Here is an 18,739-nt window from a genome sequence, read left to right as displayed (position 1 = left end):
TTCTTGCCCCCCCCAAAAAAAAAACTTGTCAAGAACATAGATGCTTCCTTCTCTTTCTCAAAATGCCAAGTAATTATTACTGTTGGCTCCCCGCCCCCACCATAAAGCCTCTCAAATTGCACATTAGCTCATACCTGAACATTTGCAGATACTCTCCTACCTCTAACAAGTCCTTACTTTAACTCATTCTGTTTGCTAGTACCAGATTAATCTTTCCCAAATTACTGTTTTCATTACATCCCTCTCCAGTTCAGAATTCTTTAGTGGCTCTTTACTACCTTAAAGTGAAGCCTTGGGTTTTTGTTTTGTTTTGTTTTGTTCTGTTAACATCAGGATCTGCTTTAACCATTTTTGTTTTTCTGGTGTCAGACACAGTGACTGGCAATGAAAAACTTCTTATGAAGTAAATGAAGAAAACAAAATGTGACTGAAAAAATGGGGCTTCATTTTTTATTAAATTATTATCTCCTAATGCTCCTATAAAAATTCCATGTAGATTGGTTACTTTCTTTTCCCCCTCCAAATACTTTGGTCTTTCATATGTTCATTTTAAGATGTAAATTATATTACTCTTCTGCTTTTCTGGCTTGTTATTCCAATTGATTTATCCCAAGTCCTTCCAGTGGCTTACAAGACCCTACATGATATGGAACCTAGCTGCCTCTTCAAAGTCATCTGCTGTTCCTTCCATCACCCATTGTGCTTCAGTCACACTGGCCTCCTTGTTGTTCCTTGAACTTATGAAACGACACCAGTCTCAGCACCTTTGCAGTTGCTGTTTCCTCCCCCTGGAATGCTCTTCCCACCGATCTCCATATGGTTCCCTCCATTACTTCATTTAGGTCTTTCCTCCGATGTCACTTTCTCAAAAGGTGTTTCCTGATCTTCCTAGTTGAAATACTAGCCCTTGTCACTTGTTTACAGAAGGACTCCTGGTGGTACAGTGGTTAAGCTCTTGGCTGCTAACCAAAAGCTCGATGATTCGAGCCCACCAGCTGCTTTGGGGGCGAAAGATGTGGCAGTCTGCTTCCATAAAGATTCACAGCCTTGGAAACCCTATAGGGCAGATCTACTCTGTCCTATAGGGTCACTGTGAATCGGGATTGACTTGACAGCAGCGAGTTTGGTTTTGGTTAATTTTTCTCCTGCAGATCAGCTGGTAGGTTCCAACTGCCGACCTTTTGGTTAGCAGCTGAGCACTTAACCACACTGTGCCACCAGGGCTCCTTATGTAATCCTATAGGTACTATTATTGTCCCTGTTTTATAGAGAAGGTGTACAACGCATGTAACTACTCAAAGTAGTCCAGGGCTAACAGCAGCTGCCCAGTAGAAAGGCAGAATATAGACCTAGTGAGTTAGAATTTAAAAACAAGTAATATACTTGGACCCCAAGTCTCAAGATGCAATAAGACCTTGAATGCAGTCAGGTCATTAGTATTTTTAGAAAACTGTGGAAGATTTTGATTGATAGTCAGAATTGAAAACTCATAATGTAGATCCTTATTATTAGTGCACCATAAAATGCAGCGAAATGTAACTAAAAAACTTAAGTGATTAGAGACCCATAATGATCTGTATACACAGGACTAATGGAAATTTCTAAAAATCATCATTTTTTTATTGGCATTTAGATAGCCATTGGTTTTTGAGTAAGGGCAAGAAACCTTTTTTTTTTTTCCCTTTGCCTTGTCCTTTTTTTAAATATTTTATTGTGTTTTTGGTAAAAGCTTATACAACGAATTTGGTTCTCATTTAACAATTTCTATACATATTGTTCAGTGACATTGGTTATGTTTTTCATAATATATCAGCATTGTCATTATTTCCATTCTGGTTGTTCTGTTTCCCTTAATCTAGCTTCCCTGTCCTCCCTTACCTTCTCAGGTTTGGGCTAAGGAAAAAGTTTACCATTTGGTTTCATCCAGATAATTATTTAGAGGAGCACAGTACTCACGGGTGGTATTATTTATTTTATGGGCCTTTTTAAACCTCGTTTTAAATTGTAAAACCACAAGACAGCATTGCTGTAGGCATTCTTGGTTTGTTAGGCTTATTACTGGATTCTTGATTTATTCTTATTCCCCATTCTTGAAAATTAACTCAATTGTGGGCCACAGGAAAATTTTAAATTATCACATGTCTTTGACCTTTGGAATCCATATAGAATAGTCAGTCTACCCTTTCAGAAGTGTTAAACTTCTAATGTGTGTACATCTGTTGTACCACCTGGATTGTCTGTCTGTATACTACTTTCTAACGCTCTACCTTTATTAGAAACAGCATATGAACAAGTGAATACAGCATTGTGACATTTGAAACATGTATTATTTATTTGGGAGGTAAAATGGTATTTGAGGCAGCTAGTGAGGAAACCCTGGTGGCGTAGTGGTTAAGTGCTACGGCTGCTAACCAAAAGGTCAGCAGTTCGAATCCACCAGGCTCTCCTTGGAAACTCTATGGGGCAGTTCTACTCTGTCCTATAGGGTCGCTATGAGTCGAAATCGACTCGACGGCAGTGGGTTTGGTTTGGTTTGGTTTTATGGCCTAGTGATTATGGGTTTGGTTTTAGAAACTAGACTGACTTCCTGGGTTCAAATCCTGGCTCTGCTGCTTACTAACAGCATGACCCAGGCAAGTTACTTATCCTCATCTATAAAATAGAAACAATAATAGTACCTACAGAATTAGTTAATAAAAGTCAAGCACAGGCACTTAGGATAGGACTGGCATATACTCTCAATAAATAGTCTCTGATTTTCTGGTCAGCAATAATAATGATGGCTCAATTTATTGAATGTGTCTTATTGAATTCTTGCAACAGATGAGGAAATGACCAACTAGGAGTTGGAAGAGTGGGGTTTATACTCTGCTATGTCTACCTCCAGAGCCCTGGGGGTACAGTGTTTAAGAGCCCAGTTGCTAACCAAAAGATCTGCAGTTTGAGTCCATCAGCCACTCCTTGAAAACACTATAAGGCTGCAGTGGGTTTTATGTCTGTCCCCAAAGTCTGTATCATTCTAGAGGGTACTCTACTGCTTCTCAGAACAGGATTGTTTCTGATTTGGCAGCAAGGAGCAGTATGACTAAAGTGCATACTAGTTTGCCTTACAGTCTACAAATTGTTGTCACCTAAGTGGTATGATTTTATATTTTAGCAGCTCCACAGAAGGTAAGTGAGGTATTATTCCAATTTAACAGATGGAAAACCGAGTCTCAGAAGTTTTCTAGAGTCACAGTTGGCTTTCTCTCTCCTAGACAAATATCCATTTTGGGTAATTTTCCTTACATCTTTTGTTACTGTGTGCCATTGAGTCAGTTCCAACCATAGCAACCCTATAGGACAGGGTAGAACTGCCCCATAGGATTTCTTAGGTTGTAATCTTCACAGGAACAGATCGCCAGGTCTTTTTTTCGTGGAGCCACTGGTGGGTTTGAACCACCCACCTTTTAGTTAGCAACCTAATGCTTTAACCACTGTACCACAAGTGTTCTTTTATTCCTTTAAACACGTTAAATGTGATTATAAGTCAGTGCTGTGCCCATTATGTGTTGTAGTCCCTTGATAGTTAAAATAGCTAACAAAGTCTTTGCCTTGATCTCATATTCACACATTCGTCCACCACCCACTCCCCTGCTCTTCCACAGACTCACAGATGTAGTGAGACATCTGTTGCAGGGAGACACTACAAGGTATGCCCATTCTGCCACTTGCCAGCCTAGGTTTCTGGCTTGTCGATTCTCTCTGGGCATGCACAGGATCGGGAGTCAGACCCAAGGTACCATTATCTCACAGTGAGGCTTTGAGGAGGTCTCTTTATAACTGAGGGTTAGTTTTGGTTTGGTTTGTTTTTTTTCCCATTTTTTGAAAAAAAGGTTAGAGTAGGTAATTTTTAGGGTATCTTCTATTCTAGCTTTAAAACTTGTGATTCTTTTTTCTAGTAATGTCATTGACTTGGTTATGTTATATTCTTTCTTGTAATAGGCAGATTATACCTGTATTGTATAGATGTGAACAAGTATGATGAGGCTCTAAGGTACCTAAAGGTTTTTCAGTGAGTTTAGCTCTAACTAAGGAATGATCATAGAGTATCCTGATTCCCAGTTAGTTTTTGAGTAGGTAGATCAATAAGATTCTTAGGATAATTACTCATAGTGGTTTGGAACAACTTTTTACTTAGAACTTCCTAATTATATTTTTTATTAATACAGATTGAAGAAAATTACCAGGTTTAGAATAGAGCTAAAATTAATTAATTTATTCACTGTTGGTTAATCTGTTGCTTTCTGTTAACTCTCATCAGTCTTAATTTTTATATTATGCATTTTCTATGTGGAACAAGGTCCATCAATAGACAATTTTTCTTTTCTTTAAATTTTAGTGCATAATAACTCCCACCCATTGCCACCGAGCAGATTCCGGCTATAGCAATCATATAGAACAGAGTAGTACTGCCCCATAGAGGTTTCCAAGGAGCGCCTGGTGGATTTGAACTGCCGGCCTTTTGGTTAGCAGCCATAGCTCTTAACCACTGTGCCATCAAGTTTCCCATAATATATTAGAAATAATACACAACTATGAATACCAGGGAGGTGATTTACAGAATGTCATACCTTGTTCCATAATTATCAGTTACAGGAGAAACAGGAGTTAAACCTATAAATAGTCCAGAAAGTGTTTCCAGAGCCTGCCCAAGTTGTTGGGGAGAACCAGGAGCTCAGAGACCAGGCTGGCAGGTAGCAGCAGTCAGGTATGGGTTATAGTACCTCTCAAGGGATAGATGTCTCAGTACATTTGTGTATCTATCTATATGTATGTGGAGATGGATGAATGAATATGTGAAATCAGGGCAAGACAAGGTAGGCAGCTAAAAAGGGGAAAACAACTTAGAAAGTGGGCCAAAGGAATGGTTGGATGCAGGAATCAGCGCTCTTAAGCATGATGAGGCAAGCCAAAGGAAGCGGATAACAGAGCTAAAATAGAAGCATCAAGAGGACCTGGATAACCAGGTATGTAAAAGTGTGGGTATTTACATAGTATAATGATAGATTTATAAACACTTTCAAGGACACTACTTGATGTGATCCTCACAAAACCTTGTTAGAGAGATTGTAGCAAAGGTTGTCCCTATCTTGACTCTTAAGAAAACTGGATTTGGGAAGTTATCCATTTTTCCAAGGTCACACAGCTCAGAGAAGCCCTGCTAGTAACCAGCTGTGTTATCAAGCACCAAGTACTTTTTTCTCTTCAATTTCCTCATTTATAAAACTTGAATAATAATTATGCCAACCTCATGGGATGATAATGCTTACAGAACACTTGGCATGTTGCTTGGCACGTGGTAAACATCAATAAATGCTGAATGTTGCTGTTGTTTCTACTGTTGAGTAACTTAACACTCAGCAAACTTTATTTTTTGCTGTACTGCATCTTTCAGAACTTAAGTGGGCTGATTATGCATGTGTATTCTCATGTCTGTATTTCCAAAATGATTTTATCCCATGTTAAATCTGTCTTTACTCAAAACATTTACTAAATGTTGGGAGATTCCATGTCTCTTATGATATTTCTTTTAGTGTCTGACTAGAAATCACATTTTACCCTTTGTACAACAAATCTAATTTTGTATTTTTCTACTTTTTGTTGATGTAGGCAGATAATGTCTCATAAAATAACTATGACCTCTAGAACTGTATTATGCTCCTTATAATATGGTTAAATGGTCAGCTGCTAACTGAAAGACAGGTTGGTGGTTCGAACCCACCAGCTACCCCACTGGAGAAAGACGTGGCAGTCAGCTTCCATAAAGATTACAGCCTTGGAAACCCTATGGACAGTTATATTCTGTCCTATAGGATCACTGTGTGTTGTAATCAACTTGACAGTACCCGACAACAATGTAGTATTTCATATATGTTGTGTGTTTTATATTATTACCACTTGTTGGGTTTTTAGTGGCAGATTTTTAATATTTGCATTTTTGTAAATGTACCTTATGTGTGATTAAATATAATAAATTTATTTTTGTATAATTAGTTTTTTGATCCAGAAAATATGGTTTTAAAAATTACCTGTGACTATTTTGGCTATAGTGCAGAAATTTGATTTTCTGTTCAGACTCCATTTATCACTCTCCGATTTCTTCATGTTTAGAGAAATTATTATAAGGTCTTAAATAGCTTTATTCTATGCTAAAATAAGCAGATAGTCATTCTTTACCAGAATGATATAGCTTGAACATTTAAAATTTCGAGCAGAAAGCATTCTGAATATTCAGAGTATATAGCTTCTTTTCAAATCCAAAATACTAAGTAGATGCACATTTCCAAAGTAAGTCTGTTTTCAAGTCAGAGTCTCAAATTAAACTGAAACTTGTATTTGCTGTGTTAACTCTACCTCAGAGGAAGTAATCTCAAGTGTTAAATTTTGCTTAATCGTCTGTTTTTTCAGAGATCTGAATCATATCCTTGCAGTAATTCCTAGCTAGAATCCCCGGTGCCTTACCATTGTGTGCTAGAGAGGTCAGAGGTGATTCATATTTGTTGGACTTTCTCAAAATTGCCTTGAATGCATTTTTCTGGTGTCTTGTAGCCTTTCTTAGTGTTGAATTCTGGTTTTACCCCTAGCTCTTCAAAAGTCAAAGCTACATGTGCTTTTCCCAGTTCTTTTTCTTTCTTAGGTATGCTAGAATTTGTTTAGCCCAAGTAGGGAGAAAAGAAACTATCAATTTTTAATCCTTTTAAAACTTTTGTACATGTGCGTGTGTGTCTGTTAGTGCACAGGACAAAAGTATGGCCTTCAGAGTCAGATACGGGCTCAGATGATGGATCCAGTCCTTCCAAGCATGTAACCTTTGGGCTATGATTTAACGTTCCTGTCATCAGTTTCATCATATACGGTTGTTCTTATTTTACTTCATCATCTATAAAGAGGATTAATGATACCCATCTCATAGGATTTTCTGATTTTTAAGTAAGAGAATTTCTAGCACATAGAGGATGATCAGAAATGTAACCCCTTTCTAGGGAATAGGTTTTAGTGAAGAAAAATGCCTTATTTAGAAAGAGCGAGGTGCCAAATCCACCCTCCCCAAGTACAGTAAGTTCTTTATTATCCTTTAAAACCTGTTTACTTTGAAAAAGCTATAAAGCATAGGGAGAATGGTGGTATTATTTTACTTGGACTTCAGTATGTTGAAATGTACTCGTGAACTTTGCTGTGTCGATGTAGGCAGTTGAGGTAGTTGCCAAGTGGGTTTTAGTGGTTTGATACTAATCCCACTCAAACCTAAAGCACCTGAAATGGTACTCTAGTCAACCAGTTCAAGCACAAGCATCTCTGGCGTGTTTTTACACAGAGAAGACATAGTAGATTTTGGTTAGCTTTTATGAGAATTGCTTACTATTTTCTTTCCCTTAGCATGTGTACACTTTTTTATTTTATTTTATATATTTTTCGCTACTTCTAATAGTATTAATCAGAGCCCTGTGATTATCTGAGAACTGCAGTGTAAAGGGGCTCAAGGTCCTAATGTTATATAATTTTTGCTCACCTGTGTGTAGTTACATAAGATGTACTAAGACAAGCTTGTCTTTTTTGTAGACCTGCTTTAGGTCCATGTACTAGTTAGCTCTGTGTTTTGTCCAGTCATTTCAGTGTCCACTTCCACTAGATAAACTGTTTTAAAACAAGATTATTGGAATCAATGTAACATTTCTTTCTTATTTTAAGTACCAATTATTTTTCTTAATGAAATACTAGTACTGTCGAAGGAAACCTGCCTCGGCTCCACTGGTTATTTTTCCTGTTTTCTGTAAAATTGAAAAAAGCAAATGTGAAGGTAGTGTCCTTACATTTAGGTCTATTCTCAATTGAGGTGGCAGCAACTTAAAAAGAAACAATAATAATAGTATGGTTCTATATTTAGTTTTAAATAATCATATTATTAATTCTGGGTGCATTACATAATGTTTTCTATTCCAGAATAGTAGGAAAATCTGTTAGTATTTCCCCCTTTTACTTTGGTAACCTCAATTTCCTGAAGACGTGTTTCTGTTAATGTCTAGAAATGTCTAAATTTTCAATTGAATGAAGCAGGACAGGTTAGTAAATGACGAATCAAAATATGAATCAGTATTGAATTCATGTATTATTTTATGGAGACAAGTAATTTTTTATTGTTTATTATTGTCTACTTTGTGAAAATAATTATGGATTTTTTGGACACCATTTTGTATACTATCACTATGCCTGTGTTTTTTCTAAACAAGGAAAATAATTTGAAACATCGCACACAAGCCAGTTGTACTTATTTTCCTCTTGTTATAAATCCATGTCCTAAAGACCTCAGAAGAAAATGATTTAAAAATTATTTTCATGTCTAGATTGTAAGTAAAATCACTTGTCATACTAACATTGCAAAACGCAGACCTTCATTCTGAGGCTGCCTGTTTCTCATTTGTATTTGACATATTAAAAAGCATATAATTAATGGTTGGCATTAGTAATTAACATTAACTTTACGGTGCTTAATATGCCATCATTCATCCATCAAATAACAGAGATGCATAATGTCTTGGCATAAAGGTTTTAATAATATAAAATGGCCCTTCAGTTTTCATGTGGAACAAATTAAAAAATCCCAAAATATATTTAAAGAAGATTCTCCAAAGCATTTCTTGGGTGTTATCTGTATTTTTATTTCTTTTTAGGAGTATGCATCAACAATTGTGTCAGGAGCTTCAAACGGAGAATGTGGACCTAATTGTACAGTCTTCATTCTCGGCTAAAGAGCGCCACCTTGCTGCTGTTGCCAATGCATTATGGAGACATTTCTTTTCATTTTTGAAGAGTCAGAGAATGACACAGATAGTGCCTGTCTCACAACTTGCAGATGCAGCTGCAGGTCAGCATTAATTGTTGATATTTAGTTTCTCTTTTTGCAGACTCTTTATGTCAGTATTTTTTCTTTGCTCGGTAACAAACTCTTTCTTTGAGGGGTTAATATGGTGTAATAAACATTGTGACCAACAGAAAGATGAAGAGGGTTGTATATTTTTAAATTAGGATCCTTTGGCTAGCTTCTTATTTTCCCTTTAACCAATTGCCATTGAGCCGATTCTGACCCCTCGTGACCCTATAGGATGAAGTAGAACTGCCCCATAGGGTTTCCAAGGAGTGGCTGGTGGATTCAAACTGACGACCTTTTGGTTAACAGTCAAATGCTTAACCATTGTGCCACCAGGACTCCATTCTCCTCTTAGTAAAGGTAAAAATTAAATGATTATTTGCTAAAAGTAAAAGATAAATTTCAATTTTAAAAATACTGAATGTATATAAACTTACAATTAGCCTTTTTATAGGTGCAGTGTTTGGAAAGTTAAGTAGCATTTGAATACTTCTAGATTAAGTAGTTTATTTTTAAATTGTTTGAGCAGATACCAAGGTACAAGATCAAGTTTTTATTTAATGAGCAAAAGAATATAACATGAATACCACTTCAGCACCAAGAGAATGAGATCAGAATGACATTGCGTATAAAGAATGTTATTGCTATGACTCATACTCAATTCTATTTTAAGTTGTAATTTTACTTAATTTGATTATTAGCCTAAGAATATGTCCTTAGACTTTAGGGGACTCTGCATCCTATGAAATTGTAGGCAAGAGTTTGAATGTATGTTCATATATGTCATTTCTTAAGAAGAGATCAGTATCTTTCTCAAAGGGCTGTTTTGCCCAAAATATGTTAAGAAGTATATGGATCAATATGATGACTACATGTATTTAAATGTATGGAATGTTCTTGTGGAAACCCTGGTGGTGTAGTGGTTAAGACCTACAGCTGCCAAGCAAAAGGTCGGCAGTTCGAATCCACCAGGTGCTCCGTGGGAACTCTATGGGACAGCACTACTATGCCCTATAGGGTCGCTATGAGTTGGAATCTACTGGGCAGCAATGGTTCAAGTTCAGGTTTAATGACTTGTAATGTACTGTAAAAACAGCATGGGGGCAGTGTCTGACCTCCTCCAACCCCACAATGGGGAAGAAGAACCAAGATCAACAGCCCAAGACTGATTTCTATGAGGTGGAGGTCAGACATGCCTCCTCTCTCCACCATCTCTACCGATTTTGACACCAACTATCCCTCCCACAGCACTCTCTACTAGGTTTGATAATTCATTGCAGTGGCCACACAAAACTCACAGACCATACTCAAAATTATGTAAAATAACAGTTACAATTCAGGCTCAACAACACTGACGATACAGTTCTTCCGTCAGGATAGCCCCTTCCCAGCTGTGCTGACAGCACTCCTGTCCCTGGCCATCAGTCTCTGCCCAAAGGCACTTAGCTTTCTCTCTTTATGGCCCGGGAAACCCACCACCCTCTGCTGCTGGTCTCTGTTGCGGGGCTCTCCTTCTTTGGTGGTGGTGTACTCTCTTCTTTGCTCTTGAATTGGTTTTCTTTTAAGGCAGAACTGACTAGTCCCCTTGGTAGACCACAATTACCCTATCACACAATCACCTGGGTCGGAGTTAGAAGACCATGACTAAAAAGACCACACACAAAAGTAATTAATCCATCACAGGCCACCCCCTTTCTTTTCTAGCCATGGTTCTTTCATATTTGGAGATAACTCCCCCCTCCCAATCATTTTACTAGTCCAGAAACGGTCATTAACAATTAGTCCTTCGGTAGGGCAAAGAGTCCAAAGGGTGAGTTTAGTCAGGTAACAGCTATTCAAGTCTGCTGAAGGTGTCCATCTGATTCGGTCAGGCATTCCAACAGTCCATCTGGTCTTCACTCTTTCTGGCCTATGATAAAATTTAACTGAGAGGAATATTCCTTTGCTCTGAGCCTCACACGGTATCAGCATAAGCAAAATCTTTAAGAGAATTTAAGTTCAGCCAAGGTACTCCAGTCCGACAGGGCGTCCCTGTTAGTCCACTCTTCCACAGTTACAGTTTTTACAATCACAATTAACCCTTTTAACAATTGGCACTCACAGCTGAATCATATAATCCTGTCAGCATCTTCCCCCACCTTCTTTTCCCCAGATCTATCAGGAAAAGAGGACTCTATTCAGTGGAGATCCTTCCTTGTCCCCCTCATTTAATGTAAGCACACTCATGAAAATGTGCAAAGACCTGGAGATAGAAAACCAAAAGGGAAGAACATGCTCGGCACTTCTCAAGCTGAAAGAATGGAAGAATAAAAATTCAAGCTTTGAGTTGCAATATTGAAGGATTCTATGGGAAAATATTAAACAATGAAGAAAGCATCAAAAGAAGATGGAAGGAATACACAGCCACTGTAGCAAAAAAAACTGGTTGACATTCAGCCATTTCAGGAGGTAGTGTATGATCAGGAACCAATGGTACTAAAAGAAGAAGCCCAAGATGCACTGAAAATAAATAAATAAATAAAGGCATTGGCAAAAAGCAAGGCTCCAGGAATTGACGGAATACCAACTGAGATGTTTCAGCAAACAGATGCAGCTTTGAAACTGCTTACTCATCTATGCCAAGAAATTTGGAAGACAGCTACCTGGCCAACTGATTGGAAGAGATCCATATTTATGCCTATTCCCAAGAAAGGTAATCCAACCAAATCAGGAAGTTATCAAGCAATATAATTAATATGATACACAAGTAAAATTTTACTGGAAATCATTTAAAACTGGCTGTAGCAGGATATTGACAGGGAACTGCCAGAAATTTAAGCCGGATTCATAAGAGGACACAGAACCGGGGATATCATGTCAGATGGATCCTGGCTGAAGGCAGAGAACACCAGAAATATGTTTACCCATGTTTTATTGACTGTGCAAAGGCATTCAACTCTGTGGATCATAATAAATTATGAATAACATTGCAAAGAATGGGAATTCCAGAACACTTAATTGTGCTCATGAGGAACTTGTACATAGATCAGTCGGCAGTTATTCAAACAGAACAAGGGGATACTGCGTAGTTTAAAGTTTGTATCCTTTCACCGTACCTATTCAATCTGTATGCTGAGCACATAATCCAAGAAGCTGGACTATATGAAGAAGAACGCAGCTTCAGGATTGGAGGAAGACTCATTAACAACATGTGTTACTCAGATTACACAGTTTTACTTGCTGAAAGTGAAGAGGACTTGAAGTACTTACTGACGAAGATGAAAGACCACAGCCTTCAGTATGGATTCCACCTTAACATGAAGAAAACAAATATCCTCATAACTGGACCAATAAGCACCATCATGATAAATGGGGAAGATTGAAATTGTCAAGAATTTCATTTTATCTGAATCCATAATCAGCACTCATCGAAGCAGCAGTCAAGAAATCAAAGGACGTATTGCATTGGGAAAATCTGTTACAAAAGACCTCTTTAAAGTGTTGTAAAACAAAGATGTCATCTTAAAGACTAAGGTGCACCTGACCTAAGCCATGGTGTTTTCAGTCACCTCATATGCATGTGAAAGGTGGACAATGAATAAGACCAAAGAATTGACACCTTTGAATTGTGGTGTTGGTGAAGAATATTGAATATACCATGGACTGCCAAAAGAATAAACAAATCTGTCTTAGAAGAAGTACAACCACAATGCTCCTTAGAAGCAAGCATGGCGAGACTATGTCTCACATACTTTGGACATGTTATCAGGAGGGATCAGTCCCTGGAGAAGGATACCCTGTTTGGTAAGGTAGAGGGTCAGTGAAAAGAGGAAGACCCTCAACAAGATGGACTGACACAGTGGCTGTAACAGTGGGCTCAAACATAGCCACGGTTATGAGGATGGCACAGGACTGGGCAGTGTTTCTTTCTGTTGTACCTGGGGTCACCATGAGTCAGAACTGACTGAACGGCGCCTAACAACAACAGTGTACTTGGATTCCCTGGATGGTCCAAATGGTTAAGCACTCAACTACTAACTGAAAGGTTGGTGCTTCACATCTACCCAGAGTGGCCTTGGAAGACAGGCTTGGCTATTTGTTTCCGAAAGGTCGCAGCCTTAAAAACCCTGTGGAACAATCCTACTCTGTACACATGGGGTCACCGTGAGTCAGAATTCATTCATTCAGAGGCAAAGAACAACAAAAAATGTATTTAAATGTAATACTTTTAAAAACTTAAAATCTTAACCAAGGTTTTTTTTTCCCTGGTGTGAATGAGAAAAGCTGAGGTAAAAGCACTACATAAAAGACTGATATAAATTTAAAAAGATCTTGAATTCTGGTCAACCAATCCATTGCTACCGAGTCCATTCCAGCTCATAGTGACCCTATAGGACAGGGTAGAACTGCCCCCATAGAGCTTCCAAGGCTGTAATCTTTATGGAAGCAGTCTGCCATATCTTTCTTCAGGGGAGCAGCTGGTAGGTTCCAACAGCCAACCTTTCGGTTCGCAGCCAAGCTCTCAACCACTGCACCACCAGGGCTCCTTTGAATTCCGGTAGCACTCCTAAATAAATAAGACTTTATGCAATGATAGATTGACAAATTGTGACAGGGCAGTGGTTTTTCAGCTACAGTAACATTTGGGAAAATAAATACTGATTTTTTAACCAAAGCAATGACTGTTTAATCAAAACAATTTTTATTAGCTTATATGACTTATCTTTCTTACATTTGCCATCCCAACTCCCAGCCAGTCATCATAAATAACACCTCAGTTTGACCAGTGCTGTCCTAGGTGCTGGAAGTAGATTGTCTATAAACACTAAAGCAAAATATGTGTAGGTTTGGGGCTTGTTTTGAAATAGGCTTGATATTTTAATTTAGGACAGAATGACTTCATTATAAAAAAGAAAGTCATTGAATACCCACTTTTATTTGCATTGGGGATACACCAGTGGAAAAGGAGACAAGAATATCTGTGTTCATGAAGTTTATATTCTGGTAGGGGAAGATCAAAAGCTAAATATATAATAGGTGGTCATAAGTGCTGTGGAGAAAATTGAAAATACAAAAGAGGATGGGGCTAGGGAAGGCCAGGGGCAAGGCGTAATATTAAATAGAGTGGTCAGGAGGGCCTTTCTGAGTAAATAGCATTTGAACAAAACCTGAAGGAGGTGAGAGACCAAACTACATAGACGGCAGAGACTAGAGGATACCTGGTGTGTTTGAGGAACTATGAGGAGGCCATAATGACTTGTGTGGATTGAGAAAGGGAGAAAATAATCATGAATGTGGTCAGGAGGTAGTGGAGAACTAGTTGCTGTGCTAATTTGTAAGCAGTTGTAGAGACTTACGCTTTTCCTCTCTCATTGGAAGCTGTAGGAAAGGTTTGGGCAGAGGAGTGATATGATCCCTCTGACTTGGCTGGGTTGAGAGTAGACTTTACAAAGGTAAGGGCAGAAGCAGGGAGGCAAGTTAGGTAACTATCGCAATAGTCCAGAAATGATTTTCTTGGGCTCAAGAGGTAGCAGTAAAGGTGATAAGAAGTAGTCAGAATTCTAATCTGAAGATAGGGAAGATATTTTGAAAGTAGAGCTGACAGAATTTGCTAAGTGGGTAAGATATGGCAAGCAAAATGGGTAGAGAGGAGTTAAGATAACATCAGGTTTTTGGCTTTAGCAGTTAAATGAGTGGAGTTGTCATTTCCTGAGATGGGGAGGATTGTGGCAGAAGCTGACTTTATGGAGGAAGATTACTAGTTTGGTTTTGGACATATTTTTTGAGATATCCTAGTAGAGGTGTTAGGTAAGCACTTGGATAGTGAGCCTATTGTTCAGTGAAGAGGTCCAAGCTGGAGATTTAAATTTGGAAGCTATCCATGTATATATCATCTTCAAAGCCATGAATCTGGATGGGCTCATTGACAGTATAGATGAAAAGAGAAGTTCAATGACTGGAGTCTTGGTATTCCATGTTCAGATTTATAGGTTAAGGAGGAACCAGAAAAGGAGATTGAAAGTGCCAGTGAGGTAAGAGGAAAGCTAAGGAAGTGTGTTATTAGGCGCCGTCGAGTTGATTTTGACTCATAGTGACCCCATGTAACAGAGTAGAACTGCCCCATAGGGATTTCTTGGCAGTAATCTTCACAGAAGCAGATCGCCAGGTCTTTCTGCCACAGAGTCACTGAGTGGATTTGAACTGCCAACCTTTCAATTAGCAGCCCAGTGCTTAACTGTTGCACCACCAGAGCACCCTGGAAACCAAGTGACAGCATTTCAAAGAATGGGAAGTGATCAATCAGATCAAATGGTACTAATGGGTTAAGTAAGATGAGGCAAAGAAAGGCCTGATTGAAGATAATTCAAGACAAAATGTGAAAAGAAGAATTGCAGACTGCAATATAGATAAAACTTTTAAAGAGCATCACTGTATAAGAGAAATAAAAAATGGGGATGTTAGAGGGGGAGGTGGAGGTCAAAGAGGAGCTTTTTGTTTTGTTGTGCTGGTTTTTAATAACATGGGAGCAATTTTATAATTCAGTATATTTATAATTCTGATGGGATTGATCCAGAGTGAGGGAAGTTTTTGTGATGCAGGAGACGTGTGTTTTTTACCCAGGAGAAGATGGGATCCTGTAGAAGAGTTGGCCTCAATTCATCTGTAATAGCAGAAAAGAAAGCAAAGTAAATGGGCGCACAGATGGAGGCAGCTGGGTAGCTGTGGTGTGAGCTTGTGGCACTTCTCTGTTTCTCATTTCTCTGTGAAGTAAAAAGTAAGGTCGTTAGTTGAAAGTAAGGATAAAGGAGGAGGGAATGGCTTTGTTGAAGGAGAGGAAATAAAGGTATTGCAACAGTCCCCTAGAAGAATAAGACCAAATGAAGTGAGAAAATACAGGAATGCTGTCCAGCTCCAAGGACCCACTTCAAGTCTGTGGTCAAAATTTAAAGTGAGACCAGTCAGCATGGTTGCTCTCCAGCTGTTTACATTTGTGCAGGTGGGGAGAAGTCCAAGAGTTGAAAGTAAGCCAATAGTGCTTTTTCCGGGCAAGTACAGTGAATCGAGACAGAAGCAAGGCAGTTGAGGGTATACACAAATGATTGTAATAATGGACCTTGCAATCCAAGCTGTCTAAAGAGGGAAAAAAGGGCATAAAGGTAGTGAGGGACAGGGAAAAATTTGTAGGATCAGTGGATTGTAGATCTTGGTGGAGTCAAAGAATTGCTGGAGTTGGGTCTGTAGATGATAAGAGTTTGGTGTCAGAGAGTGGGGTACTTAGGTTGAAATTACAGAAAGATTGCAGCTATCGGTAATGCCAGGGTCTCTGGGTATCATCATGTCAATGAGCAGCTGAAGTAAAGAGGAGGTTAAATTCATCAGAGGAGAGAAATTCAAGGAATGGAGAGGCCAAGATATTGGGAAAAAAAAATCAAGGATTATAACATAAATGCTGTTGGAGAGAATGATAGTGAGCCATAATCTTCAAGGAATGAGGGAAGGTGGACAAGGAACAGTAGACCAATTCAACATGGAGAGTTAGTAGCTGGCGTAATCTGATGACATGAGATTCAAAGCCAAGGGTTTTAGAGAGGAAGGATGGAGAATGGTCTAGAGCAGCAGTGTAGACCAAGCAGGAAGCTCACCCTCTTTGTCTTTCAAGTGGTAGGAGGGGAGTGGAAGAATAAACAGCTACCATTTGAGAGACCTGCATAGGAAAGAGCGCTTAATGAGCAACTTATTAACAAACATAAATTAATGTAGAAAACCAAACCTGTTGCAGTTGAGTTGATTCCGACTCATAGCGACCCAATAGGACAGAGTAGAACTGCCCCATAGGGTTTCCAAGGAGTTAGCAGCCATAGCTCTTAATCATTACACCACCAGGGGTTCCTAAAATAATACAGTGCACATTAAGTTGGTGAATTACCAGGAAAACGCAAAATAGATTTGTTTCACATGGTTAATTAAGGAATTCTAGTTCCTAGACTTAGTGGGTTCTGAAGGAAGCGGGGTGTCATTGCTTGTAGGAAATCACTGTTTAATAGAAGAATATGTCCAGTGTCTAAGGTGAGAGTGAGCTACTCATCTGGGGCAGGTGGCAAGTAAAAATTAGCTCAATTGAAGAATAGATGCTAGAAATATTTTTTTTAATGGTTTTTTGAATGAGGGAGGCACGTTAGCAAAAACATAAGGCTTAGAATCTGTGACTTGAGGAGGTCATTATAGATCCATAATGATAATGCTAACACAGATCATTCTAGACCTTTCCTTGGAGAATTAGGTGATGCTGCAGAAATTTCTTCGACAAGATGAATTTCATTCAGTTTTAGAGATTTGTTTGTTCTACATTTTTTTTAATTAAGTTTTAAGTGAAAGTTTATAATTCAAGTCAGTTTCTCATGCAGAAACTTATTCACACATTGTTATATGACCCTAGTTGCTCTCCCTACAATGTGACGGCATGTTCCTTCTTTCCACCCTGTATTTCCTGTGTTCATTCAACCCGCTCCTGTCCCCCTCTGCCTTCTCATCTCGCTTCCAGACAGGAGCTGCTCACATAGTCTCATGTGTCTACTTGAGCTAAGAAACACACTCCTCACCAGTATCATTTCATGTCTTGAAGTCCAGTCTAATCTTTGTCTGTAGAATTGGCTTCAGGAATGGCTTTGGTTTTGGGCTAACAGTCCCGGAACCATGATCTCTGGGGTCCTTCCAGTCTCAGTCAGACCATTAAGTCTGGTCTTTTTACTAGAATTTGTGATCTGCATCCCACTTTTCTCCCACACCATTGGAGATTCTGTGTTGTGTTCCCTGTCAGGGCAGTTAGTGGTGGTAGCTGGGTACCCGTTCTACATTTCTAAATGTGACAATTTATTATTTAGAACTGATTTATTTTTTCATCACGTTGATACAATTTTGAGAGGAAAGAGTATAAACATTTTTTCTCATCATAAGTTTCTCTCATTTTTAATCTAGATTTTACTTTGTTAGCAATGGACATGCCCAGCACAGCTCCCTCAGATCTTCAGCCTCAACCAGTTATATCAATGATTCGGCTTTTTGGTTGGGATGATATCATCTGCCCCCAGGTTGTTGCAAGATATTTAAGTCATGTCCTACAAAGTAGGTAAGTGCTTTTATTTCAGGCATGTACATTAATGCAAGCCCATGATAGATTAGCACCCTAGAAAAGTAAGAATTTTCACAAATGAAAACTGAACTTTACTGTGTATACCTTCATTTATGGCATTTCGTTTATTTTTGGATGCATCAGCATTTTGACACTGTAGTAGTAGAAAGGCTAGCTTATGGTTTTACTTCATCTTTCTGGTTAAAGCCTTTTTCAAAACTTTTTAGGACTGCCTTATTCTCATCCAGAAATGATTTTTCTACACTCAGCATCGTGAAAGAAATCATACAACTAATATTGCTGAATCTTAAGACATTGTATTATTGTAGTTTTAGATTTAATGATGGCTATTTTCCTTTGAGGAAACCCTGGTAGCATAGTGGTTAACAGCTACGGCTGCTAACCAAAAGGTCAGCGGTTCGAATCTGCCAGGTGCTCCTTGGAAACCGTATGAGGCAGTTCTACTCTGTCCTATAGGGTCGCTATGAGTCGGAATCGACTCGACGCCAATGGGTTTTTTTTTATTTTCCTTTGACAGCTAGAGACCTGGTGGCACAGTGGTTAAGAGCTCAGGCTGCTAATGAGAAAGTTGGTAGTATAAATCCACCAGCCACTCCTTGGTAACCCTGTGGGGCAGTTCTACTCTCTCCTGTAGGGTCACTATGAGTCAAAATCGACTCAGTGGCAATTGATTTGGTTTTGGTTTTGATTTGACAGCTAGA

General features: G+C 38.7%; 1 protein-coding gene across 1 annotated transcript in view; it reads left to right on the top strand.

Moving 5' to 3' along the window:
• Positions 1–18,739, top strand: part of MMS22L (MMS22 like, DNA repair protein) — a 152,398-nt gene that overhangs the window by 93,966 nt on the left and 39,693 nt on the right. The window contains exons 15-16 of the mRNA XM_023543655.2: positions 8,712–8,905; positions 17,864–18,014. Of these exons, the coding sequence (XP_023399423.2) occupies positions 8,712–8,905; positions 17,864–18,014 (345 nt within the window). The remainder of the gene's footprint in view (positions 1–8,711; positions 8,906–17,863; positions 18,015–18,739) is intronic.

Source organism: Loxodonta africana, chromosome 1 (assembly GCF_030014295.1).
Source record: "Loxodonta africana isolate mLoxAfr1 chromosome 1, mLoxAfr1.hap2, whole genome shotgun sequence".
Classification (NCBI taxonomy): Eukaryota; Metazoa; Chordata; class Mammalia; order Proboscidea; family Elephantidae; genus Loxodonta; species Loxodonta africana.
Note: the sequence above shows the minus strand (reverse complement) of the source record. Positions and strands in the feature narration are given on the sequence as shown.